This window comes from Silurus aristotelis, assembly GCF_946808225.1.
Source record: "Silurus aristotelis genome assembly, chromosome: 16".
NCBI lineage: Eukaryota > Metazoa > Chordata > Actinopteri > Siluriformes > Siluridae > Silurus > Silurus aristotelis.
In genome coordinates, this window is record NC_139589.1 from 22,891,710 (window position 1) to 22,918,410 (window position 26,701).

At 41.8% G+C, this 26,701-nt stretch overlaps 1 protein-coding gene and 1 long non-coding RNA gene across 5 annotated transcripts; both read right to left on the reverse strand.

The window, feature by feature from the left end:
• Positions 1–50: 50 nt before the first annotated feature.
• Positions 51–26,488, reverse strand: atp2a2b (ATPase sarcoplasmic/endoplasmic reticulum Ca2+ transporting 2b). 4 transcript variants are annotated; one of them, XM_083563660.1, is made up of 21 exons: positions 25,950–26,478; positions 25,392–25,409; positions 25,216–25,298; positions 21,370–21,474; positions 18,828–18,966; positions 12,173–12,253; positions 10,238–10,323; positions 9,590–10,054; positions 8,171–8,259; positions 7,981–8,083; positions 7,736–7,867; positions 7,503–7,622; positions 6,806–7,024; positions 5,859–6,194; positions 5,537–5,757; positions 5,240–5,442; positions 5,066–5,151; positions 4,812–4,945; positions 4,584–4,701; positions 4,341–4,461; positions 51–647 (listed from the first exon to the last, which is right to left on the reverse strand). In XM_083563660.1, the coding sequence occupies exons 1-21, from the start codon at positions 26,065–26,067 to the stop codon at positions 634–636; spliced, it is 2,991 nt and encodes a 996-aa protein (XP_083419786.1). In that variant the 5' UTR covers positions 26,068–26,478; the 3' UTR covers positions 51–633. The 4 variants fall into 4 exon arrangements, with proteins under 4 accessions (XP_083419786.1, XP_083419785.1, XP_083419788.1 ...); XM_083563659.1 differs by lacking the exon at positions 51–647 and having other exon boundaries at positions 3,447–4,461; XM_083563662.1 differs by lacking the exons at positions 51–647; positions 25,392–25,409 and having other exon boundaries at positions 3,447–4,461; positions 25,936–26,488.
• On the reverse strand, positions 1,605–2,189 carry LOC310738624. Its single transcript, XR_014537123.1, has 2 exons — positions 2,062–2,189; positions 1,605–1,957 (listed from the first exon to the last, which is right to left on the reverse strand). It is a non-coding gene; the product is annotated as an uncharacterized lncRNA (long non-coding RNA).
• Positions 26,489–26,701: the final 213 nt, after the last annotated feature.

A 26,701-nucleotide genomic window follows, 5' to 3' on the forward strand; every position in this document is an offset into this window, starting at 1 on the left:
TACAACTTTAATAACAATAGTAATAGCATGCATACAAAGAAGAAGAGACGTTGTTGTGTTCATAAAACCAACCTGGTGAGTTTATTTGTAAAATGATGTCCATCATATCATACCATTGAGCACCGATGTACACAGCAAATACTCTATAAATATAAATAAAATTGCTCAGCTACTTACAACAGAAGGCATGCATTTTACTATATATTATACATATGTATACTGTATATAAAACTGACATTTTACACGGTTTAAAAAAAAAGAAGAAAAGAATTTAGAATATTTAGGTGTAACCTATACTGACTAACTGATTGCAAGGCAGCATGATTGTGTAATGGTTTAATGGAGGACCATTTTGTCTTTCATAGAAAATAAAGGAGCAATGATGCTGGATGCCCAGCCTGTTGTTGTTTCTCACTCTGACAGAGCCAGACAGAATTCACACAGTTGTCTGTTCAATCCTTCTTTTTTTTTCGTTCTTTCTTCCTTCGTTAATCATCTGCTCCATCAGTAGAGAACAGCTGTTCTTTCCGCTCAGCCTGAAGATCATGCAGCGTACATCATGAAAGAGGGGAATGCCACATGCACAAAGAGAAGTGTCCCCCCCAGAACACGCTGGAGAACGATGGGCACGGTTTACAAGGCGCAAGCTGAGGAAAGAAGAGAGACACAGGATGAGTTTGAGATTGAAGCATGGAAAACAGGCCATGCAGAAACATCTACACGCATGCCAATTATTCAGCTCATCACTGAGACCTGCAGACTTTTCCAGAAGATGTAGAGAATCTCAACTGCAGCTAAAATCATCTTTGGTCCATTCAAAGAAATGACACATACCTAAGAAAGGCACAAGGTGCATCACAAAACCATATTCAGTCTGATTCCTCAATTCTACTTTCATTAGGTTACTCAGAAACCATAATCCACCACGTCCAAGCGATTATAACCTCCTCACATTTGCTCAGAGGAAAATGAAATAAGGGAAGGCTTTTGGAAGTAGGGGGGAGGATGTGCATGTTATTTATATATCCAGGTGCAAAAGAAGAAATTAAACAAAAGCCGTAATAAAAAACTACACAGTAAATAATCTCAATAAAATAAATCCATGCATTATTTCTATATTCCGGATTGTGACGAACATGTGCAATGTTTCATTTCAGGATACCTGAATCCTGATACCTGTATTCTCTATACAGACTTGTTCTACAGGTCATATAGATGTGTGTATATATTTTATTGTTTGAGACATCCTATACTTTAAGCAATCATGCAATAAAAAAAAACTGCTTGGTAATGGAAAGAATTTGAGGCACACACATTGACGAGTCACCAAATTGTTTTTTTTTGTGTGTGCCTCAAATTCTTTCCATGACCAAGCATGAAAAGATGGCAAAAAGTGCAAAAAAGATATAAAATGAAATGGATCTCACCAGAGCTCAAAAATGTAAAAATTTTTTGCATGTGTGTCAGTTTACAGCAGTTTTTTTTTTTTATTGCATGATTGCTTAAAGTATAGGATGTCTCAAACAATAAAAGCTGCACCTTTAAAGCTCGAGTGTCTGAGCTAAACACAAGTGGAAATCGGATGGGCAGAAATCAGAGGAAGGTTTATGAAGGCTGGTGGGGGCCATTTCTTTTATAAACCATGTTAAGTCTCTGAAAAGATTCATCATCTGTTACCAGGTGCTTTATTGAAGTCTCGCATCGATCATTTACAGCATTTTGACAGCCAGATGTACATCCGCTTTATTATATTACATAAAGTATTACCTTATTAGTTTTCCTTTGATTAGGGTGATCACCTACATTTTTCTTAGAGTCAGTGGAAGTTTTATGAGATATTTTAGTTGTTGAAGGAGCCTCCAGCAGTTCCTTTTATTAATTACTTCTATTAACCTGACCTCTTTACAGCTGCTATAATCTAAGTGATAAGAGCTTTCTCCACCGACCCCCACCCAGTCTTAAAAATAAACATTAAATCATGCTTATTAAGAGGATTAAGGTTAGTGCTGGGGATTTTTAAAATATATATAAATAATAATAATAAAAAAATCCCCCTCACACACTACAGAATTACAGAACGATATTCAAAACCTTGCCTTTGAGTATTTTTCTACACCAGCACACCACCGAGTGTGTTTCTTCTAAGCACTTGATCCTATAAGCATGTTCATTATTAATAGACACGTTAATTATACTCACTCAGTGAGGAAGACGCCCATTGAAGGCATAAAGGAGGGGGAAAAGCAGACTTGTTAGATACCAGCACTGGCAGTGCCACTCACACAGCACGGAGACATGCTTTACATGGCATGTAATAATGACAGCTTTTCACAAACAAGGATTCGGCGTATGAGTGGAAATGGTCAACACTCGACCTGGGATGTAAAACGTTGGTGGGTGGATGCAGGTAAACCGAGTACATGTGCTATGTACAATCTGACAAGCTCTTCAGCTTGTGCTCTCCTGATCAAACGTTAACTTCTTATTGTTATGTACATTATTTCAAGTATAATTGCTCCTGTAACTCTACATATACACATATATATATTTATATACCATGTAGAAAAAAATGCAAGTAAAATAAAGAGACATGCACTTTGTTGAAATTCAAATGGTCCATGAGTGTATTTTCTGGAAGTAGAAAAAAGAAGAAAAAAAAAATAGGGAGAGTAAAACATTTTGGTTTTGCATCATAAAATCGATGATCGGAATGCACGAATTAATAAACCAATAGCGTTTTTTTTCTTTTACGTCTCCTACGCCGTCCATAGCGACATTTACATCCGGGACTCCCTCTCTCCCCCCCCCACCCCCTGCCTCAAACACTTCTAAATTAAGTTAATACAAGTCAAATCAATTATAAAATACAAAAAAAGGAAAACAAAGCATTTTTAAAACAAAAACAAAAAATATCCGGGACAGTATTTTTCGATATATATTTTTTTTTCTGCACAAGCCAAGAGGGGCACACCTCAAAGCAACAAGGTTTAAACACAGGATGTGTAAAAGCTCAGTGAGGTGAAAAACTAATCAGACTGTATTGAGGTAGCTGTGCTCTGCCCAGTGCAGAAAAACTGGCTTTAATAGTTAAGGTGTTACTTACAAAAAAAAAAAAATTAATAAGAAAAACAACAAAAACTGAGGTTATTGTACAAAGGGGAAGACGGACAAATAAATGAAAACCCACATGCAGGATACACAACATGCAGCTTCCATTTGGAGATCTGATTAAGTCAATGCATTTACTCCCACCCACCCACAAAGTCCTATACTCCTGTGCCCCCTGCTCTGAACCAGTCAAACATTCACACTGGACACGGTAAACAAATGTAAACAGCTTTCCTAGTCTCTCCGGCTATGTTTAGGCAGCTGTGTAGGATGCTCAAACTGGATTCTGTTTTTGTACTTTTTTTTTTTTTGTGCATTTTCATAAACTACCTGAATCCTTTTGTTTTTTTCCTTTTCGATGCATCCTTACTCCAGAATGGAAATGACTCGCCTTTGTGTGTTACGGCTTTATGGAAATTTACAGGAGAAAAATTGGCGGGGGGATAAAAGTTAACCGGCTGCCTAAACTTAACCCCTTGTTAAGTCACATCAGATTTTTTTTTTTTATATTATTATTTTTTTTTTAAACACGGACCAAAAAAAAAACCATGATTTCTATAAAATAGTGTTCAGACTTGGTACACATCGTAGAGCTTTTTTTCATGCGCTGAAAAGGGAGGACACAAAATAAAAAAAAGCAACTGAATTTAGTATTTCTGTTTGTTTGAAATGCAAATTGTTAAAAACTGATCAACTAAAAAAAAAAAAAAAATTAGGCGAAACAACAAAAAATTATCGTTTTAAGACAAAACCAGCAGAACATCCACGGATGTGGGAATAATAATAATAACAACAATAATAATAATGGTCATTAATACTTAAAGACTTCAGCTCTATGTGGTCCCCTCCACACCCGCTAGTTTAAAAAAAAAAAAAAAAAAAAAAAAAAAGATCTGTTACATTTATTATATTATTGTTATGTTTGTGTTGACGTGGCCTTCCTCCTGCACGTTCGTTGGTGCTTGGGCACACGTATCACGCATATACATACACACACACATTCTTTCTATCTACACAGTGAGTGAGAGGAAAGTGGGGGTTGGGGTGATGGTGGGGTGGGTTGTGTTTCTGTGCTCAGATGAGTCAGGACCAGAACATTTCAGCCAGGTTAGTGTCGATGCTGTAGATCCAGAGCACCAGGGGGAGTGAGAGAGCCACGAACGGCCAGGAGATGCCCTCGGTGCAGGCGCTGAGCGAGCATGATTTTCTCGGGGGCGTGTCCAAATCTTTACCGGGTTCGAGGTAATTCCTGGCTACGAATTTTAGCACCTCATCCAGCAGGATGACGGGCAGCGAAATCTTCAGAACCATCAGCCACTGGGTTACGTTCAGCGGCGTGATCTGGAAGATCATCTGGGGATGGTGGAACGAGAAAGAAATCAGTATGGGAAACGAAGTCTGCACAAAAGACGTGTGCGCAGAACGCAAATGATTTTCTTTCAATTCATTCAGCTCTGTAAATGTGCAGCTCATACCGGCAGAGGCTCCACATAGAGGATGAGGAAGTGAAGGGACATGGAGAGGCAGATGGCTCCCAGCAGCCATACGTTCTCCCACGGGGGCATGCGCAGCAGAGACTGGTTCTCTGATACACTGCAAAAAAATAATAAAAATTAAAATAAATAAATAAAACCATCACGAGTCAGACTTGAAAAAATTTAGTTACTAGAAGAATTGGAACAGCTGGAAAAGCATGTACTGACCTGTTTAGAGCATTGCACATCTCGATGGTGACCAGCACAGACAGGGCCATGGTCATTGGATAAGGTGACTCAAACACCTCACAGTTAATGCCCTTAAACTCTGGGTTCTCCGGTCCACACTGGAGAAAGTGACTCTGAGGAAGGAGAATTTTTGAGAAAAGTTTAGTTACAGCAAAAATAACTACACAGGCTGAATCTTTTGGTGTTTTTAAATCTGCTTAAAAAAAAAAAAATAAATAAAAAAAAGTGCTAACCAGATGATAGACGTTGACTCTTGGTCCATCTTCAGCAGCAATAAACCACCAAGCAGCAGCTCCAACTGTGGCGGCACCAACGTAGCCTACAGAGCATATATTCCACATCGTTATCTCTCTGGTGAATTTCTGCTTGTATATTTCTAGTTAAATCTCATATTTAAATGCACTCACAGCCAATAGCCAGGTATCGGAAAAAGAGCCAGCCGGAGATGAGTGGTTCCTTGGCGTTGCGAGGGGCTTTACTCATGATATCCAAATCGGGAGGGTTGAAGCCAAGGGCTGTAGCAGGAAGACCGTCTGTCACCAAGTTAACCCACAGCAACTGCACTGGGATCAGCGCCTCAGGGAATCCCAGAGCCGCAGTCAAGAAAATGCTGTCGGTCAGACAAAAACAGCGATTCGGAAACATTTCTACAGCATGACGGTTTATCTAAGAACCAAGGATTAAAAAAAAAAAAAAACTCGTACCAAACCACCTCTCCCACATTGGAGGAAATGAGGTAGCGGATGAATTGCTTCATGTTGTTGTAAATGGCTCGCCCTTCCTCCACGGCTGCAACGATGGTGGCAAAGTTATCATCAGCAAGTACCATCTCAGAAGCCGTCTTAGCCACAGCCGTGCCTGAGCCCATCGCAATGCCTATTTCTGCCTTCTTCAGTGCAGGTGCATCGTTTACGCCATCGCCAGTCTGGAGCAGAGAAACGGCAGGTGTGTACAATTGTAAAAATCTACTGCAGGAAGCAATACCTAACAGGCTATGTTCGGTATAATTAAAAGCAGAACCGTTACCATGGCTGTGATCTCATCATAAGACTGGAGGTACTCCACAATCTTGGATTTATGCGAAGGCTCGACGCGAGCAAAACAGCGGGCAGTGAGCACGGCTTCGCGCTGCGCCGCCAGCGACAGGTCGTCAAACTCGCGGCCTGTGAAGGCCATGCGTGAAACATCATCGTTTTCCTTGAAGATACCGATGCGCCTGCAGATAGCCACGGCCGTGCCCTTGTTGTCACCGGTAATCATGATGACCCGGATGCCGGCCAGGCGACATAGTCTGATGGAGGCTGCCACCTCGGCTCTGGGAGGGTCCAGCATGCCCACACAACCCACGAATGTCAGATCAGTCTGCATTGATAAAAAAAAAAAAAAAAAAAAAAAAAAAAACTTAAATTATGGTCAGAGTACATATTTGAGTAAATATAAAAATTCTGCAGTTATTTCTGTACGCTGAATCAAAGGTCGACCGATCAATCGGGCGATTTTTGGCATTTTTTAATCAATTGGCCGACTGTGCTGCAAAATTAGGCCGATTATTAGGCAGGCGAGCCTGACTGAAGAAACCATGTGTGTGCGTTCTGCACTTGTGTGTGAGAACCCAGCAGATGGCAGTAGAGTCAACCCCCGATAATTCACGAGTTCCCATTCGGAACCTAACAAACAGCACATTGCGGATTTTGTAAAAATTCATGAAAATCCGCAGCGGGACGAAATGTTAAGGAACGTTAGGAATACCATTTAAAACTACATTTTCACTAACAAATTTTAAAGTGACAACGTCTAGACAAATTCACTAAGGTACCATAGGGGCTGTGGGGGTACGTCTACAATTTTAAGGACTCACTGGGGTTTTTAGAATGTAACGTTTAAACAACCGATTTCTGTTTCTGTAATACTGTAATCAGTGTGGTCACATGCACAGCTGTTTGCTTCGGTGTTCACGATTCACAATTTCTGACCTCATACTGGACAAAGCAAGACGAATCCTCCAGCCGAAACTCTTCTTTGCTGATCGGGTTGTCCCGTGTAGCAAGGGCCAGGCAACGCAGCGTGTCCCGTCCTGTCCCATACTCGCGAATTACGCTCAGGATCTTCTCCTTGATGCCTGGTGTCAAGGGGACCTTATTACTGCCCACACGGATGTGTGTACACCTGTCAATCACTCCCTCTGGTGCACCCTTCACAAACACAAAAAAAAAAAAATTATGAAGAAAATACAGAATATCAAAAAAAAAAAAAAAAAAAACTTTCCTCCTAGATCTAAAAATTTTTTTTCTTGATAAAATAGCCCTAGATCAAGCTAAGCTTAAGTCTTTTTGCCTGGTAAAACTCTGAAGGAATAGATCTCAGTTTTAAAATTAAATAATAAAAATCTAGCAAAAAAAAATGTGGATAGAGGTCATACAAAAAAAAAAAAACCCAAAAAAACCCCCCCAAAAATACAAGTTTAACCCGATGATGAACTGATTACACGGAAAAAATAAATAAAATAAATAAATAAATTGAAAGAAATTTAATTGGGGGGGGGGGGGGGGCATTTTAAACCACCTTTCAGTTTGTTAGTCAATCAAAAGTTGGTCTAAAAATGACCAAATGAGCAGCTCTGGACAATAAACTTGAATAAAAATATTTCCTATAAAAAAAAATTGTTATTACCTTGACAAACATCTTGCCGAAAGCAGAGCGCGCCTTGTTGGGGGTGCAGTACACAGACATGGACTTCCTGTCCCGCGAGAACTCCAATGTGAATTCTTTCTTCATCAGCTGCTTAATAACCTGAGTGGGGAAAAAACACAAGCATGCAATTAGCTGACTATAAAACCTGCGCATGCACCCGCGCCCACACACACACACACATTCACACATGACATGTAAGAATGTGTGTTTACAGAGTTGCAGGCGTTGGCTCGTTCAATCTTGGTAAGGGATTTGAGATCATTGTCAAACACGTTCATCTTCTCCACCAGACATGTGAGAGCCGTTTCTGTTGCCTCTCCAACCTTCTCATACACTCCTTTGGCCTGGGAACATGAAACCACAAACAGGAATAGCATGAGCACAGAGGGGAAAAGACTGAGGTCTTGAAGTCAAATGAACATGTACAAGGGTTTAAACAACAGTTTTAGAAACAGACCTCGTTATAGTCCAGAGAGGAGTCATTGCACAAGGCACAGATTATAGCCATCTCAACCAGACCATCATACTTGGAGCATTTCACTGGTTTCCCATCATGGAACCTGAACAGATATAAAAAAAAAGGGTTAAAAATACAAATATCTTGCAACAATCCAATTTCACATGCGAATAGTGATAAAGTGACTTACACTTGTCCTTCAGGAGCGTATGTGGAGCCAGTAATGGTGAACTCTTTGAGAGAGCAGTTATCTCCCTGAACCTTGTCTATGATGAACATCTGAAACGCACAAGGGCATGCATGCAGTCGATTAACCAGCAGGTGGCGCATAGAAACACTGACGTACATAAAAAAGATCCTGAGAACATAAAAACTTCAGGGAACTTATATAGAGGTCAGGTAGGGGTGAGTACTGACTAAAGGATACTGAAGAAAAAAAAAACCCCAAAAAAACAGCATGCTGGATAAGAACCAAATTGGCACTGTGATTTTTCCGGTGAGGAAAACCAGAGCCTTGGGACCAAGCAGCAATGTCCCCTTAGAGATACAACCAAACAGTAAGCAAGAGAGAAAACACGATCGAGTGAAAGCACAGAGCTGGCACTGCGCTTGACGAATCTAAGCGGCGCCTCGTGAATGATTCGAGTAAACAAACTCCATATAAGATCTCAGTGGAGCCGTCTTTCTCGCCGGCTTGTGGTTTTAACCAGCAGACTTACATAAAACAACCCACATTACAGGACAAAATAAAACTGGTTAAAGTAACGAGATAAACAAACCAGTTTCTCAAAGTTTACCTTTTCACATTTGGAGAATAAAAGGCAACAGGGGGTGTTTACACCAAAAACATTTTAGCCGCTCTTCTCCTGCTAGAATGAATTCAAATATAATGTACTGGAATATCTGCCAACACGATGAGTCATTACACCGACCTTTGATTATTCTGCAGGTCGTAACATCATTCAAACCTGTTCTGTTCTTAGGGAACGTGTGTGAAATCTGCAGGTACATGACTGTTCAGTGAAACGGTCTAATACACAAGGTCGGTTACGCAACACCTCTGCAAGTAACTGACGACCGCATACTGATGAGCGTACAAAGAGTAGTGATGAAGCAAAAGCCGGGGGAGAAGGTGGCGAGTGGCATTAACGAGAGGTGAAAAAGAAAAAACTAGAAAAGGAAAAGAAAAAATGAAAGGTGCTTTATACTTGGCACGTGCTTCACAGAACCGTGAAATTCTTTCTTTGCGTACCCTTGTGATGTCAGAAAGCTGGGGTCAGAGCGCAGGGTCAGCCGTGTCACAGCGACCCTGGAGCACAGCGGGTTAGGGGCCTTGCTCAAGAGCCCCAAGAGTGACAACTTGGCAATACCGAGGCTTGAACCCCTCCCCCCGATCAGTAACAGAGTCTTAAGATGTTGGAACTCTGATCAGAAGGCCATGAGTTCTAGTGGGCGTTCCACTCGATTACATTGGACATCAATTAACATCAATCACCGACTTTCACTTATCAGAGCCTGCCACACATACCTAGATACTCAAGGTTTCCATTGGTTGAACTGCTTCTAAAAATTAACCAATAAAATATTTTATCCAATGAGCGTTCCTCACCCTGCACACGGACATCTGGTTGGTGGTGAGAGTGCCGGTCTTGTCTGAGCAGATAACCGAAGTGCAGCCCAGCGTTTCTACCGAGGGCAGCGAGCGAACGATGGCGTTCTTCTTAGCCATGCGGCGAGTGCCCAGCGCGAGGCAGGTGGTAATGACGGCGGGAAGCCCTTCGGGGATGGCGGCTACGGCCAGAGCCACGGCGATCTTAAAGTAGTAGACGGCGCCGCGGATCCAAGAGCCACCGTGCACAGGGTCGTTAAAGTGGCCGATGTTGATGATCCACACGGCGACACAGATGAGAGAGATGACTTTGGAAAGCTGCTCTCCGAACTCGTCCAGCTTTTGCTGCAGGGGCGTCCGCTCTTGCTCGGTGGAAGCCATCTCGTCGCGGATCTTGCCGATTTCCGTGTTAACGCCCGTGGCCACCACGACGCCCACGGCCTTCCCGGCGGCGATGTTGGTGCCCTGGCGAACCACAGCACAGAAATCAGTTAGAGGCAAAAAAAAACTTAAAAAAACAATCTGCCTTTTTAACACTTTTAAATATTAATTATGACAAAAAAAAAAAAAAAAACGAGTTCTCCTCAAAATAGATGAGATTAGACATCCTGTAAGAGAAGGAATCATATGTTTCTAACAGAAACTTACGGAGAACAGCATGTTCTTCTTGTCCTGGTTTACAGCCCGTGGGTCAGGCACTGGATCTGTGTGTTTAATCACTGATACAGACTCTCCTACAGGAAAACACAGACAATCAGAAATCAACATGGTGAAAGTGCAACTTGTTTAAGCTTCTGCTGAAGTCACCAGTCACTTTATATCCAACAGCAGCACCTTTTCAGGGTTCCTGCAGGTAACACCAAATTGTTATGTGAAATGTAATGTTTTCTCAAAAGTTGGTATATGACTGCAAAGTCTAAGGCAAAACCGGTCAGATGTTACTATGGCACGAGAAATGGACAAAAAAGAAAGAAAAATATGGAGCCGAGTTAAAAAAAACTAAATAGCAAAAGCAGTCTGTCGCCTGAAGATGTCTGAAACCATGTGCGTTTCCTCATACAGTGAACGTCGCGCTTTGATTGGACTGTTGGATAGTAATGCGCTTAAGCCTACTGACTATCGGGCCGGTTTGCAATCAGATCTCAGCCATCAAAACATCCGTGAGGTTCCTGTGCTGCAGGCAGAATGAAATCTTAAAAAAAAAAAAAAAAGAAAAAAAAAAGAAAAAATCTTCTCCTTTTTCCACTCTTGGCAGTAATCACGCCTTAGATTGCTATGAGATACATGCTTGCAGTTTTCTAAAGGTCCCCCCCCCCCCCCCAGAGGACCACACAAATGATCTCTTACTGCATTTACAGTCAACAAAGTCTGTTTTTACTAAAATGCTCGTCATTAGGGGTGTTTTAAACCTGTATGTCCACTTTCAGATTTAAAAGAAAGTCATTTCACATTTATGGCATTTGGCAGACACCAGAGTAGAGGTCGACCGATTCTTCGGTTTTGCTGATTTATCAGCACCTGATAGTTGATTGCAGAAACTATCGGCCATCTGCAAAAATCCATAACAATAGTTTTTCCGGGGTGCGTTATACTGTATGAGGGCGGCCTCTAGAGGTGAAGCACTGCCATCACGTGCTGTTTGACTTCTATTTATAATTAGATTTGGATGCAACTGTTATTTTATTTAATTAGAGTGTTACTTTGTGATTCAATTTCAATGAATCTTATTTACCACAACATTTATTAATATAATCAATATATTCATATATATATTTATTATTTTATTTTAAATAATAAAGTTTGGTTGCTTTATTAATTTTTTTTTATTTTTTTTATTCAGCATCAAGGTCCAGTATTCATTTTAAAAACTTTTGATTCATTGGTCATTGGCAAGTGCAATCCAACCTAACTATCGTTAATGCCCACTATCGCTCGACCTCTAATCCAAAGTATCTTACATTGACCTCAATTATACAACTGAGCATGTTTACGGAGTTAAAGGATTTGAACTCTCCAAACAGAAGTGCAACACCTTAACCACTGAGATCAACCTAGACTGCTGAAATCTTTACCAAGTAAGGTAGTGGAGCAAAATTAAACCCTACTGAAAGGTTTCCTCCCTCTCACTAAATTTTGTCCTTTTCAGAGATACAGACATCACTGAATCCTGGGAGGAAAACTGTACGATCTTTTCGTCTTCCACACTACAGGGCAGTTGTTTATTTTTCTCCAATCACGAATACCAGTTCTTAACATTCAACTCTAGCAGCTTGAACAGGTTTTAGATCTACATTTGCACACCCTGGAGTTTGTACTTAAAACAGCAGGAGAAAAAAAAAAAAGAATACCACAAATATCGCATCTTTTTACATATGCACGTACACTGCATAAATGAATTTAATTCATTTAATTTGTTGTTGTTTATTGTTATTTTAATGCCCTGTCAGCATCAATGGTTCTGGTAATGCTCATGCTAATAGCAATAGCGTCTTTGTTATATGAGGTCTTTCATTTTGATGCTCGGAAAACATTCGCTGGATTTTTTTTTGGTGATTGAAAGCTGTATCAATGAACATGTCGTACCTGTCAGAATGGACTGGTCCACTCGCAGCGTAGTGGATTTGATAGAAGTGAGGCGGATATCTGCAGGAACTTTGTCACCCACTAGACAGGAAACAGAAAACAGGAGGTCAGAGATGAGCACAAAGGATAGATCGCTGTTGAAAACATGTACATTCGTATCTTCTTGGTTAAAGCAACACGAAATCCTTGTCTATAAACAAACCATATTATAACTTTATTTCCAGCATTTAAAAGAATGCATGTCTCCAGACAGAACTCTTAATGATGACTAAGGGCCTTCAGAAGCCTAGCAGGCACTTACAGAACTTGTAACATGGGAACATTAGGAACAGTACCACAAGATTAAGATCAAAGAATTAAGCTCAAACTAGGATCAAAGAATTACATTCAGGGTTTTAAGATTATTGAAAGAAAACAACTTGTCCATATTGTGGACTGATGCAAGTTCCCTAAAGTGTAGCTTTAACCATGGGAACAAAAGTTAAACTTTTGACGATGAGCAAATCTGGTCAATTCGGAGCCCTGGATCATTCCAATGTCCTTGGTGTGAACCCGTTAAAGATGAATGGAACCGGGATCGGGGAAAAGTTCTCAGATTTCTAAAGTCTTTGCCAAAAAGAGCTGCGAGAAAAAGTTTCAAGAAAAAGTTTAAAGATGGGCCAGGGTTCTCAGGCAAATGCTAAAAATAGCTAGTGGCTCATTCTTTCCACAAAATGGGAGGGGGGGTGGATACTACTTATAAATGGGGGGGGGGGGGTGAGCGAGCGAGAGAGAGAGAGAGAGAGAGATAACGTAAACATTTAATTCTTTCATAAACAAACCGTTAAATCAACACGGCGGACTGACATTTATTAGTCACACGGAAGAGCGTTCACTTAAACCATCACCTTAGAATGAATAAACGGTAGGTTTATGTGAAGAATGTTTCAATGAGCTGGTTTCAGGCCAATCTTGAACAACAGTCTGAGAAGGATCAGAACTGAAGCTTGTCCACACAAACTCATGAGGGCATTTACTCATGACTGATTCCAGGATTGCTATAAATATCACACACTACTTTTTCTTGAGATCCTGAACCAAACCAAAAGAACCAAATGTGGAACGTGTACCCGATTTAAAGCTCATGATGAAAAAAAAAAAAAAGGTCAGACGGTAGGGTGACCTACTTAAGGTAGACAAGGAGAAAACACTCTCCTTGAATTAAAGCTCATTTCAGATCGGTTTAGAGACAGAATGAGACGACGTAGAATTAAAGAGTCCAAGTAACGTCGATCTTCCAGTTAACACTGACTGAACCAATAAACTTTAGGGAAGTGATGTTTATTGCGGTTTAATGTGGGTTATGAAACAGCTCAAAAACCTGAAAATAGCCCATAAGCTAAATAAGGTGTGCCAAATCAGAACAGCATGGCTGGGGCATCAGTAAAGCATGGCAGGGGCAGGCTCAAGCACTCATATGGAAGAACCAAATGTGAATAGTCTTCTTTTATTTGTGTGTAGTGGTTTGAGGAAAACACATATGATGCCCCTGTGTGTTGTGTGTGTGTGTGTGTGTGTGTGTGTGTGTGTGTGTGTGTGTGTGTGTGTGTGTGTGTGTGTGTGTTCCCCTTGCAAAGATCTTGCGAACCAAATGCAATTTCCCCTTCAGAGTGAATGTCAGCGTTGGAGCGTAGAGAACTGAAGTTCGATCAATTTAGTGTGTAATTAGATATAGACTAAACAAAATTTAGAAAATACAAAGAATTTCCTGGATAAAATGCATGGAAAATGAATATTAGGAAGTTTTCAGGTCTCTATATGGTCAAAGAAATGTCAAAAAAAGTCACCACACACCAAAGTCTGCCTCGCAGTCAACTTTTACCTACTTGGTGCCAACGGTGGTTTCAGTGATGAGGACTAAAGGTCGTAGTTTTGTGCCATTTTCTTTATTAATCGGCATCGTCCGATTATGCCAAAAAGAATAAGGCCGATTATTAGGCGGGCGCATCTGAGACACCAAACCGTGCGTGTACGTTCTGCGATTGCGTAAAAGAACATAACTATCTTAGACCAGCAGGTGGCAGTAGTCTGTATTCAACATCCAATCAGGGAACCCGGAAGAGCGAGAACTTTAAAAATCTAAAGCAGGGGTCGATTCCACCTGATCATTACTAATGGATTCTTGTAGATTTTTTTAATTGTCGGCTAAATTGCAAAGAAAAGAGCAAGAATGCCAACAAGTGGGGGGACCAAAGTCGATTTGTTTTGTACCAGGCTTTATGTTAATTAGGATTACATTTAGGACACTATATTAGGAACTGAATTGGTGTTCTTTGAATGAGCACTTCCAAAAAACAATCGTTCTAAAAGTTACCCAGCGGGTCGCCGCTCTATTAGAAAAGGTGTCTTTTGTCTTCTTTAATGTTCACAGTTCAAATCAATAGAAATCAATGAAATCATCAAAAGTTATCAATGGCTCTGACGATTTCCCTTTCTCTTTGACACGAGAAAACCATAAAGGCTGACCCCGCACCCAAGCTAATTAAGTGAACACATCCTCCAGGTCTAATTCAGCCACTGTGGCTAGAAACCAGCCAGAGAGGTCTAACTGCAGACCACTCCCATGCTGCTTAGAGAGAGGAGAGTCGCCATCTGTTTGGCTAATTAACTCATCGGATTAGTCCGAGTTGCATGCCGCTGAGTGCACCGTCTCTGCAACGGGGTTGTGATGTGCACTCAATTAATATACAATTTAATTTCGTTATTTATTATTAGTTATACATTTATTTAAAGCAAATCATTTTATATGGATAGTCTAACAAATCGTTAGCATTGCTAACAGCATTTTTGGAAGGAGTCTCCAGTGTCAGAGTTAAAACTTGAGGTTTTCTGCCATGGGAAAGTCTTCGAAACCAAAGTGTCTGTGGTTTTACGGTAACAGGACAAGCTCCATTGAATATTATCATACAACAGCATTAAAGGTTGACCGATAACGACATTTTATCATGAAGAAAAAGAAAAGGAATAGGGACATTAATTAATACATTTAAAAATAGCGCTCTCCGTGCAGCGCGCCATCTGGCGTGTAAAAACAGTAATTCGCCTCTAGAGGTTGCGCTCAATGAAAGTGGTCCAGGAGCTGGATAAACTATCGCCATAGATCAAACTGCACGATTGATCGGTCGACCTCTAAACGCTATGCCCATGTTCTATTTCAGGGACGACGTCTTTGTGAAAATACGAGCATCGTGCATACGCTAAGGGGTCCACGAGTTCTTTTTCTTGCAGACTCGGACCGAGCTGAAACATTTAGCAAGTGGTCAGTATTTTCATAATCCCAGCACATCCTGTACCCTTTTTAAAAGGTCACTAATTCCTCAGTTACAGGCATCAGCGATGTGACACCACGCACTGACACTTCCTTCTGGCTCGGTGGGGACTCGTCTGTACAATTCCCTCCAGAGACCAAAAGCGATGTAAAAGAGCTCCGACGCCCATTTTCCAAAAGGTCAAGAACTTTTAAAACAAATTCTCAGGAAAATGGAGAGTTCCTGGCTGTGTTTGTGTTGTGCTTTTCTTACTGGACTTTGTTCATTCGTCTTGTTTGTCAGCACTTATCATACTGTAATGGCCTAATTAATGGGGAAAAGTTCTTACACCTGGATTTGGAAAATTCTTCAACCGTGACTTACAATCAGACCAATTTATAGGTTCCCTTTTCCCCCCTCATTTTAAAGAATTCGACTTGGCTCAGCTTTTCTTAACTTACAGTATATTATGATTAATCTCCTAATATTTTATCGCGCACTGCAAACTGAATTTAAGCCAAATTTTGAGGCACAATTCTATTTTGTTGCCATGACAAACTGAATTCCATTCCATTAAATATTATTCATCAGCACTCTCCTTCCCAGTTACAGATTTTGCAATGTGCTCAACATCTTCATGTTTGGTATCCAAATGCCAGTATTTACAGCTGGGGATAAATATAGGTATTTAAGATCGTTGTTGTAACGCAGTTGATCAGTCAAACTGGCAGTTTTCATGCCGTCCCACCAACATACCCCCTTCAAGGTCAGGGACGAGAAAGAAAAAAAAAGGTAAATGCAGATTACATATGCAATGCAATACAACGGCCCCCATATACACGCATTGTGTAAACTCTCCTGGCATGACTCATTTTCCTTATGATGCAATTTACACATAACTCATTTTTAAAACATCTTAAACAAAGCTACTGATCTAGAACATCTATTAAAATGGATGGATGTTAGAGTACTATCTAAGGATGAGATGTACAGTGCTGCTGCCTTGCAGATGGCGTACACCAGACAGGAGACAGAAACACTTCTCAGGCTAAACAGTGGATCAGGTGTGCGCAACCCGAGCTAACGGCACCGGTGTCACGTTACACGGCAACAGCTAGCGGGCGTGTGAGAGGCAGCGGAGAAGTATAGCTCTGTGGGAGGCTCGGAAAGCACACGTTGGGGAGGGGTCTGGTGGGCTTCCTTTTCATCGTCGCCTTCCAAGGTCATGCCTCCAGGAAAGAGTATGAGAAACATAAGATGCAGTTCGATCTTCAGCCGATGACTCATTTCATTAGAGTAGGAGGGATAGGTTTAAGAAATAAAAATAAAAAATTATGGCGTTCCTCTCTTCAGCTATTCAGAGATGACATTCATGCCGTGGTGTTAGAGGAGTGTGCTGAGGGGGCTGACAGCTCGTTGGAGGAGAGCCATGTTATGGCTAATTATTTTCTGCACTAGTACATGGCACAAAAGGAGATCGAGAACAGAATATGCCTGCTGTTCATACTTGATCTAAAAGTGGGCTGATATTCTCCTTTCAATCAGGTATAAGGCAAAACCCGCAAGGTCACAGCAGCTTTATAAAAAAAAAAAAAAAAAAATACAAAAAAATCCCATGGCATCATCTGTAGCAGAACTGCCAGACGAAACAGAACTTGAGCACTAGATCAGTGACGCAGGTGGTGTGTAACATCTCAAATATATATATAAAATCAATTTTATAAACAGTGGAACTGATCCCAGACCATGACTCATATAGAGATGCTTGATGGACAAACTCTTATCCAGACGAGTATGTCCACATACAAATTCATGCAAATCCATTCAGTGAATGTATTCAATGTTCCCCCTACTTAAAATTCCTCTCATGCTGCACACCCTTTCGCTTCTTTTACCCCCAGCAGTCTTTGTTTTTCCTCTTTGTCCTCTGAATTAGTCTCAATCTGCAACCGAATGGGTTAACACCCCGTCGGCTGACTGAGAATCGAATCCCACTCTCAAATCTCGCCTCGGTGTCTCCTTCTCACTGCGGACAAACACACCGAGCAGGCGACGATGACGCAGGGAGAAGGTGGCCAATCTGCACAGGGGGAGGCTGAGTAAGCGAGAGACGGGGTCATTTAAAAGAGCCAGCGCATCGCCTCGGTTCTTCTTTAAGCTTGCGGAGCACGTAGCCTTTTTCGCTAAATCGGATGGGTGCTAAGCAGTCCCTTCTCCGAGACCTGGAAGAAACATGTGCTCTGTTGTACTGCTTATAAGACAGCATTACTTGCAAGCACTGCTGAGATGTTTTATATGCAACAGTGATCCAGAAAAGGAAGAAGCTCAGCGGTGTAATATTTACCGATCCCATAGTGTGTACAGAAGGTGTGTGTATAAACATCATATTGCAGCAAGCCAAAAAGAGTGTGAATTTACCCTTCCCTGATTACATATTGGAGGAGTCTTGATTCTATTCTATATATCAGTCTTGCTGATCCTTTGGTGTTAGACGGGTTATAGCTTAGTTATAAGAAGACTTTGTACCTCTTCATGCTTTCTCCACTCTTTTAAAAACCATCAGGATCAACCAACACAACAAAAAAAAATCACTTACATCGATCAGACATTATGACCGCCTGTCTAATATTGTGTTGGTCCCCTTTTGCTGCCAAAACAGTCCAGACCTGTTGAGCATCAACAGCAGGAACTTCTTCAGAAATTTCAGCTACAGCGGCTCATCTGTTGGATCGGACCACCCCAACACCCCCTCCCCCCTTCTAACACGTCAACTTTAAGGACAAAATGTTCGCATGCTGCCTAATAAATAAATAGATCTAAAAATATAGATAGATAATTGTTGTTCTTCACATCACTGGTCATAATGTTATGCCTGGTGTACATCAGTGACTTGAATAAATATGAACACAGTGCATCACAGAGTAATGGTCATTGTAGCAAATCCTTAAAACATTCAACCTGAACAGACTTTAAAAACGATGGTACACAAAGGTGAGCTCCATCAGGTTTTAAAGTAGATACAGTGGATTAGTTGATTCACTTCCTTTTTAGACAAAGCAACATTTAATAGAGCAGCCGATGCAAAGCGTTGACAAAGAGCTTTGATCTTCTCTTGCTTTTTTCCGCATGTTTAGGCACGTTTTTGTTTCTAAAAACCTGCGCGCGCACACACCCTAACCTTGCTTGATAAAAAAAAAAAAAACAACAAGTACAATCGGTAACTTGATCGCTCTGAGACATTACAGGCAGCATTTGGGCAGAACGAAGACTTGGCCAACCACTGTTTGCGGTGATAAGACTGCTCGGCGCAATCGCACACCCTGGCTGGTGTTTAATATCAACAGACGCTCGGAATGAGACGTTCTTACCGGCCACTTCCACAATATCCCCAGGAACAATGTCTCTGGCTTTGATCCTCTGCACGCTCTTCCTGTCCTGTCGATACACTTTTCCCATCTCTGGCTCGTACTCCTTGAGGGCCTCGATAGCATTTTCTGCGTTTCGCTCCTGCAAACGTAATTAAAAACAAAATAAGCACACAGGCACCAACAAAGAACAGGTTACGTGTGGTACAGTTCAGGATCAAAATGTTTTGGGTGTGTTGGCCGAGCCAATGAAATGGAGAGTAGGATCAGCAAGTGCTTATCTCGCTGCGTATTACTTTGAGATGCTTTTACACCACCGCCATCGCAGATCTGGGTCTTGTTTATGATCGATGCCAACAAACGCAAGGCGGCAAACATGGTTATATATTAACCTTAAGTAAAGCGAGAGACGCTGCTGGGGACGAGGAGCACAAGTCAATCAAAGGAATTATAGGAACTCTTCCTCCTGAATGTCAAAGTGCACATGCAGATATGATTTTAACCCAAAACAACTCTTGCTTTTTGCATATCAACTCAGACGCTCATCGTAGCAGCAAATGCACATGAAAGAAGATACACTGATCCAAAATATAAGCAAGATAATGATATACACTTTTCTCTGAATCATGAGTATCGTGTCAGCCAGAAGAGGTTACCAGTTTCTCCTTTTTTTTTTTTTTTTTGCCAAATCTCGGTTCCTCTCGAATGTCTTTAGGAAGTTGGTTTATGACAGAGACCTTTCTGCCGACTGTGTTGTTAAAACCACATAAGCTTTATGCTGAGGGATCCTTCATTCTGCGACTATGCAGAAACTTGGGCTCCGAATACACACGACAAATAGAAAAAATATATATAACAATATCGACTTTGTCCCTTAGTGGTCGCTCCCTGGGATTGTTGCTGAGAAACCGCCTCGGTTATTTACTCTGGATGTTTAATGGGTGTGTAAACTGCAGCGCGTTCGCTGGGGCAGGTGTGTACCCTGGACGACGCTGATGACTGAAGACGTGCCCGTAGAGGGACGAAAGATAATTAGCTGGTAAATCCCACGAGTGGCCCCCGGGCCAAGAACACGCCTTAAAGACTTTAACCTCTTTTCAGCTAGCAAGCAACTATTTCCTCACTTGTAGTGCGTCTTTCTTCAGCAATTTTTCTTTTGCGACGAGAAATGTAATAGTGAACTGCCTGTACAATCTGCTCCTTCCCAGACGAGACGACAATTGTTCCACGTGCAAAACAAAATTAACTAAAATAAAAGCTGCTTGTTCCAATGGTAAGATCCAAAAAGAATCACTTGAGACAATGGATCGGATTTGTCGCTTTAGCACCCATGAAACTGCTCAATTGCTGCATTGTTTATTGATAGCATGAGGAAAGGAAAGAAAAAAAAAAATTTACATAGCCAAAAACAAAAACCCCCCTAAGAATCTCACTGGTGTATAAAAGAACGAACGCTCTGAGCTACGGTACATCATTTTTTCTCACTGCCACATTGCAATTCACAGGGTTAAGTTTCTCGCATGAGCCCAGTGACCAAAATAAAACCACTGAAACTGGGACACTGGTTTCATGGCAATTAAAAGGTAGTGGAAAGGGAAAGAAAAGAAAAGCCCTCGGCGCTACGCTGGGAAGGCTGGGCTATCTTAAGACGAGCAGAAACGAGATCACCATGTGCTTTCATTTCACAACAAGGGCAATCTCATTGAAGAAAAAAGGAACCGACAAACAAAAGCAGGCTCACTACATTCACTGCGTAGCAAAGATGATGTCTGTGCCACTAAATTGTTCACAGGGGTAAAGCAAAACCAAAAATCTTTTGTTTAATCAAAAAAGAACAGCAGTTTAAAAAATAATTATAAAAGCTGTGTATTGAGTCTGGTGATTTGTCGAGCGAGTTTGCAAATGCAAATTTACGGTTTATAACATGCTGGTCCTGATATTTGGTATCATTTATAACAGTGAATTCACAGGGATTTTTGTGGCATCAAAATTTTTTACCTCAGAAAGTACATTTCTTCCTTTAGGCTTCTCCCGTTAGGGGTCGCAACAGCGGACCATCCGCATGTTTGATTTGGCACATGTTTTTACGCTGGATGCCCTTCCTAACGCAACCCTCCCCGTTTATCCGGGCTTGGGACCGCCACTAAGGCTTGTGCAACCCTAACGGCTGGGGTCGGTTCCCTGACCGGGGATCGAACCCGGGCCGCAGTGGTGAGAGTGCCGCATCCTAACCACTAGACCACCAGGGACATTACCTCAGAAAGTACATTTACATACCCTAAAACTAACAGAGCCAATTGTTAAAGCTAACAAAAAGCAAATCCAACAATCCTTAAGGCCTCCTGTATATAATCCGAGTGTCTGGCTTTAAACCGCAATTGAAAATATGCTGCTTTTATGAAACGCAAAAACCCAAATCCAAGCCACAAACAATAATTTTACTATATCTGACCCAATCATGCTTATAATCCCTATGGCATCGCATTTGCTGTATTTTCAATATGCCACAATTATTAAGTGCAAAAAAAAAAAAAGGTGAACTTACCTGCCAAACACCGACGATGGCATTGGCTATAAGAATTAACAATATTACAAAAGGCTCCACAAAAGCCGTGATGGTTTCTTCACCCTCTTCAAACCAGGCCAGTGCCTAAAGAGAAAAAGGAAGTATACTTGGATAAGTGTCAAATATTAAATCATCACAGTGGCTTTTACTTTCTTTTCTTTTTGAGGTGCTTAATTCCTCTGTGTTTCTTTGGGCAGGTGAGAACACATCAAACACACACAGGAGCGAAACAACTGTTTTTTGACGAGGTGGTTTAGATCCGTTTCCAAGTCGAGATGTGAAGTGAAACTCGGTGGTATATTTTTGAAGACGCAAACTGTCTTTCTTAGAATATTTGGAATGAAATAGATAGCAAGAAGCTGAGGAGATTTTTTTTTTTTTTATGTCGACGCAATCTGTGAACGCAATCTGTGGCAAAACGATCCAACTCGCTGTTAGGCAAGTCAATCTTCACAGCTGCACCACAATTTTCCGTGAGGCCCATAAATGCTGGTGAAATTCAATTGTAATTCCAAATTCAGAAGTGAATCAATCAGGGTGTGTATTTTTTTTTCCCTGGGAGAATATTAACACAATTTGATGACCTCATGCATCTTCTGGCAGAATTCAGTGCTCGGTTATCAGCAAGTGTACTAGCTTCGCCTCTCTGCAGAATTTCAACGTATCTAGATGCTACAGCTCATTATGCATACGGGACTGGAAACAGATGGGCGTTTTTTTGGAGATCCGGTGAAGCAGCTCAAGCCTAATCATCCACCTCCACTCTCCGTAATAACTTCCTACACGATGACTCGTTAAAATAGAGGTGGTATGTTTCGTGAAATCTACCTGCACTACAGAGGCTCGAATTTAACTGACGAACCATGATCACAGCACACAAACATACACAGGCAGATCAAACGCCCCAAAACACCAACATCCTGGGCCGGTTGCTGAGAAACAGCAGAGGCTATTTCCTGGATGCATAAATTTATTCTCGCGCACGACAAGCCGAGCATTAAAATAGAACCTTTTTCGACTTTCCAGGCAAAGCGTTTTTAATTTCCTTTAGAGGAATTTCAAACCATGCTTGTCGTGGACCACAAACAAGTCGTGGATGCTTCAGACCACCAGCTAAGCTACATGCTGAATTTAGCTATTAACTTCATTAAATCATGCAATATTTAAGCAAATATAAAAAAATAAAAAAAACATGCAATCTAATGCGATCCCGATTGCCGTTAATAAATCATTAAATTGACTCCGCTCAATAAAAGGCACGTTATTTATTAAATAATTAAAGGTTGCGCTTTTAACACCGTAACGATTAGCACCTCATTAACGCTGGCATTTACACGTCTGTTTTTAGGCGATTTTACTCCTGATGAACATTAATTATCGGTGGACTAATTATCCACCATTAGCAGCAAACAATTAATAAAGGCAGCATCTTAATTTATGCGGGATTGTGTGAGTTTACTGGAAATGGTTTGCATTTTAATAAGTGCTTTCATGAACGATCTTGTGACCAAGCAACGATCTCGTCCTGGGCGTCACGTCAACGTGTCGATTCAGGAAATGTTTTTTTTTTTTTTTAAAGTCCAACCGAGCTCTGAAGAGGACTGCAGTCTTGCACCCTTTAGTAATCGTAGCAGGTAGTGATAGTGCTGACCGTATGACGCAAAATCTCTCGAGGCACCTAGTGGGAAAGGAACACTAGAGTACCAGTGAGTCAGGAAGACTGTGCTACTGATTTACAGCTCGGATTCCAGGCTGTCATCAGCTCGCGCGCTCTGGTACGACGATCCGGCCAATAAGGGATGACTGAAAGGTTACTAGGGTAAACGCTACACTCTCACTTCTGCTGACTATCTGACGTCCTTGTCTGCTCAAAGCATTCTTACTGATAATGCGGTCGCAACAGGAAACTGGTAGTGTAAGGTTACCGAGGTCACACACACACACACACGAACGGGATTGTAACCAGCCACGCTGTTCATAGCTGTACAAGCCCTGTTAAACACACCATGCTTGTCTTTCCGAACAACGTGACTTACCAAAGCTGAAGCGTCTGCATTAACACTGTGACACATGACTCTTCATCACTTAGCGTCTTAACAAATAAACACATTATTACTTTGCTTGTCCATTAAACACAGTAAAGCTCAATTTCTGATTGGTCAGGAGATTCATTCTAAACAACTGCATTACTTCTGTAATGCTCGTTTTATCTTCTACATAAAAGCGCACAAACGTGCATTTCTATAGTAGCGAGGAATATCATAAACTTGAACATGCTAGTTTGTTGTATGATTCTCAGGCGAAATTCATTGTAACGTTTATGCAAGAGGTTGGAAAAACCATTCCCTGACATGGAAAAATCTTTAGGACGGCGGACTTTGCGCTTACTCGGTAACATGCTGTATTTATTAACTCCTAGCAAGAGGGGAGGGTTAAGAAAAATGTAATAAGCTGGTGTAAGAACAACAGTTTATAGTGGGTACATCATTAGTAATAAAAGAGATTTGTATCATATTTGTTTTCTACGTCACCAACTGAAACTATAAATCAGTAATAATAATGTAATGCGCAAATATTTTTGCATAAGAGAAACTTAGAGATGTCGTCTTTTGTTTTCCAGGCTGGGGTCACAGCGGATCATCCGTCTCCATTCCCCCCTGTCCTCTACATCTGCCGCTTTCAAACCAACTACCTGCATGTCTTCCTTCACCACATCCCTAAACCTCCTCCTTGGTCTTCCTCTTTTCCTCCTTCCTGGTGGCTCCATCCTCAGCATTCTCCTACTGATATACCCCATGTCCCTCCTCTGCACATGTCCAAACTATCTCAACGCGATTTTCCTCTAATAAACTCATTTCTAATCCTGTCCATCCTCGTCACTCCCAACATCTTCAGCTCTGCTACCTCCAGCTCCACCTCCTGTCTTTTACTCAATGCCACTGTCTCTAAATCATATAACATCTCAGGTCTCACCACAGTCCTTTAAACTTTCCCATATACTCTTGCAGATACTCTTCTATCACAAATCAATCCGGCTATCACTCTTCTCCACCCTGCCTGCACTCTTGCCTTCACTTCTCTAACACACTCTCCATTACTTTACACTGTTGACCCCACTGTTGAACTCCTCCACCTTCTCCACCTCTTCTCCCTGCAAACGCACCCCTCCACTGCCATCCCCCTCATTCACACACATGTACTCTGACTTATCCCTACTAACCTTCATTCCTCTTCTCTCTCCAGTGCATACCTCCACCTGCTCCCTACTCTCACCACAAATCACAATATCGTCCACAAACATCGTAGTCCACGGAGACTCCTGTCTGACCTTGTCCATCAACCCGTCCACATCACTGCGAACAGAAGAGGACTTAGAGCCGATCCTTGATGCAGTTCCACCTCGAACCAGTCTGGTGTTCCTACTGCACACGTCACTGCTGTCTGGACTTCCTCATACGATACCACAACTCCTCTCTACACCCTGTCGAACACTTTCTCTAAATCCACAAACACACTCCTTCTGATCTTCTCTATACTTCTCAATCAACATTCTCAAAGCAGAAACTAACAAAAAAGAATAATAATTTAGGTCGGCACCATTTAGGTCGGCACCACATCGAAACACATTGTTGCTGATTTTCCCAACAGCACACCCCTGAAGCGTTTTACAAGCAACACAAATGTAGTTCACACCTAGCAATCGCAAAAACTAAATCCCGACATATCCTTCAAGATTTTTTCGCTTGTCCCTGCCTCACCACTCCGACTCCAACCGTGACCCCGACTCCATTGCGTTTTAATCAACGTGGTCAACACGATACTTACAAACGATATACACGCTGCCAGAAGAAGAATCCTGACAAGGAGATCCTCGAACTGCTCGATCACCAGCACCCACAAAGACTTGCCTGGGAAACAAAAGTAAAACGCACATGAATAGGCAGCGGAATGGGTGCAGATATGCATATGAAGAGAAAATGTGGAAAGAAAACAAAAGTTACCTTCTTCCGCAGGCAGCTCTGTAGAACCAGCAGGAATTGCCACCACATACAAAAGAATAAAGAAAGAGGTTAAGAGGCATAAAAATAACCCATTCTAACATTTTAGCAATTGAATATATGTTCAAATTGTTATTTAGTAACTTAAAGCACAAAAGATGGTCAAATGTGCCTTTTTTTTTTTTTTTTTTAACAACGCGAGATTTAATGAAGGCAGCATTGCGAATTGAAAACACTGCTTGACACCGCGGTGTTGAACAGACACCGGCTTGGGGGGGGGGGGGGGGTAATGTTCTGAGTACGCTATGACGTCATCCGATTTCATTTGTAACGGTTGCCGGTGGCTTCGCTGCGAGGCCTCGGCACGTTTCCAACGCAAAACCGCCGGATAACACACACTCCGCTCATTCTAAAGCACATTTACCTTCACATCAGCCCCAACAAGCACGGAACACCACGTAGTGCACTTAGAAACGTGACAGCGCTAATTTGCGTGATCGGGCTCCGCTAGGAAAATAAGCCGGGAACGCTAAGCGGTCTGATCCGCCGGTTTTTACTCACCGTTCGGTCCCCATTTCTCTCGCTGGCGTTTGACTTCATCGAGGCCCAGTCCGGTACTTTCATTCACGCTGAAATAACTGTAGACCTCCTCCACCGTTTTAGTGTGAGCGTTCTCCATTATGGACAGGATGGTCTGTGTGAGACCTGCGCGCGCGCACACACACACACACACCGGGAGCCGTTACTGTTCTTTCAGTTCCTCCGTAAAGACGCGCACAGGCAACACGTTCAGCTCTTAAGGAAGTCGATAAGTAAGGACTGAATTAGCACAGCGTCGGGGAGTGTATCCGAGCTAAGATTTATGCTAAGCTAACGTTACTTCACCGCAACCCTAAATAATGTATTGAGCCGGTGTCTGGCGCTTCAAACTAATATATCCTGAGCGGCCGTCATTAATAACATCTCTTTAGCTCATTCCTTAATACAACGAAAAACCGGCTTGGAACATGAACCCATGAGCAGCTCTCAATCCCCTGCCTCAGTGTCCGCTGGTCGAATGAGCCGCATATGAGCTTCGCTTCTGTGTCCGCATGTGGAAGCCTTTGATTGGCTGTACACGACCCGGAAGTCTTGTACTCCTCTGATTGGCTAAAGACAACCCGGAAGTCGTGCGTGCGACGTACGAATAGGACGCTCGTGCGTCTTGATTTCTGTGAAGCAACAAGAGTCCCGGCGCCATGTGGAATGTAGAATAGGATGTTTGTGCAACACGTTGAAACAAAAAAAGAAACGATGTGAACCGGGAAGGCTTT

What these genes read in the sequence shown, in the direction of transcription:
- atp2a2b (XM_083563659.1), bottom strand. Translation starts at nt 26,067, where the DNA reads ATGGAGAACGCTCACACTAAAACGGTGGAGGAGGTCTACAGTTATTTC. An exon ending in GAGCCAACGCCTGCAACTCT is followed by an intron (nt 7,623 to 7,735) that starts GTAAACACACAT and finishes TTCCCCACTCAG; the next exon opens with GTTATTAAGCAGCTGATGAA. An exon ending in AATGTGGGAGAGGTGGTTTG is followed by an intron (nt 5,443 to 5,536) that starts GTACGAGTTTTT and finishes TCTGACCGACAG; the next exon opens with CATTTTCTTGACTGCGGCTC.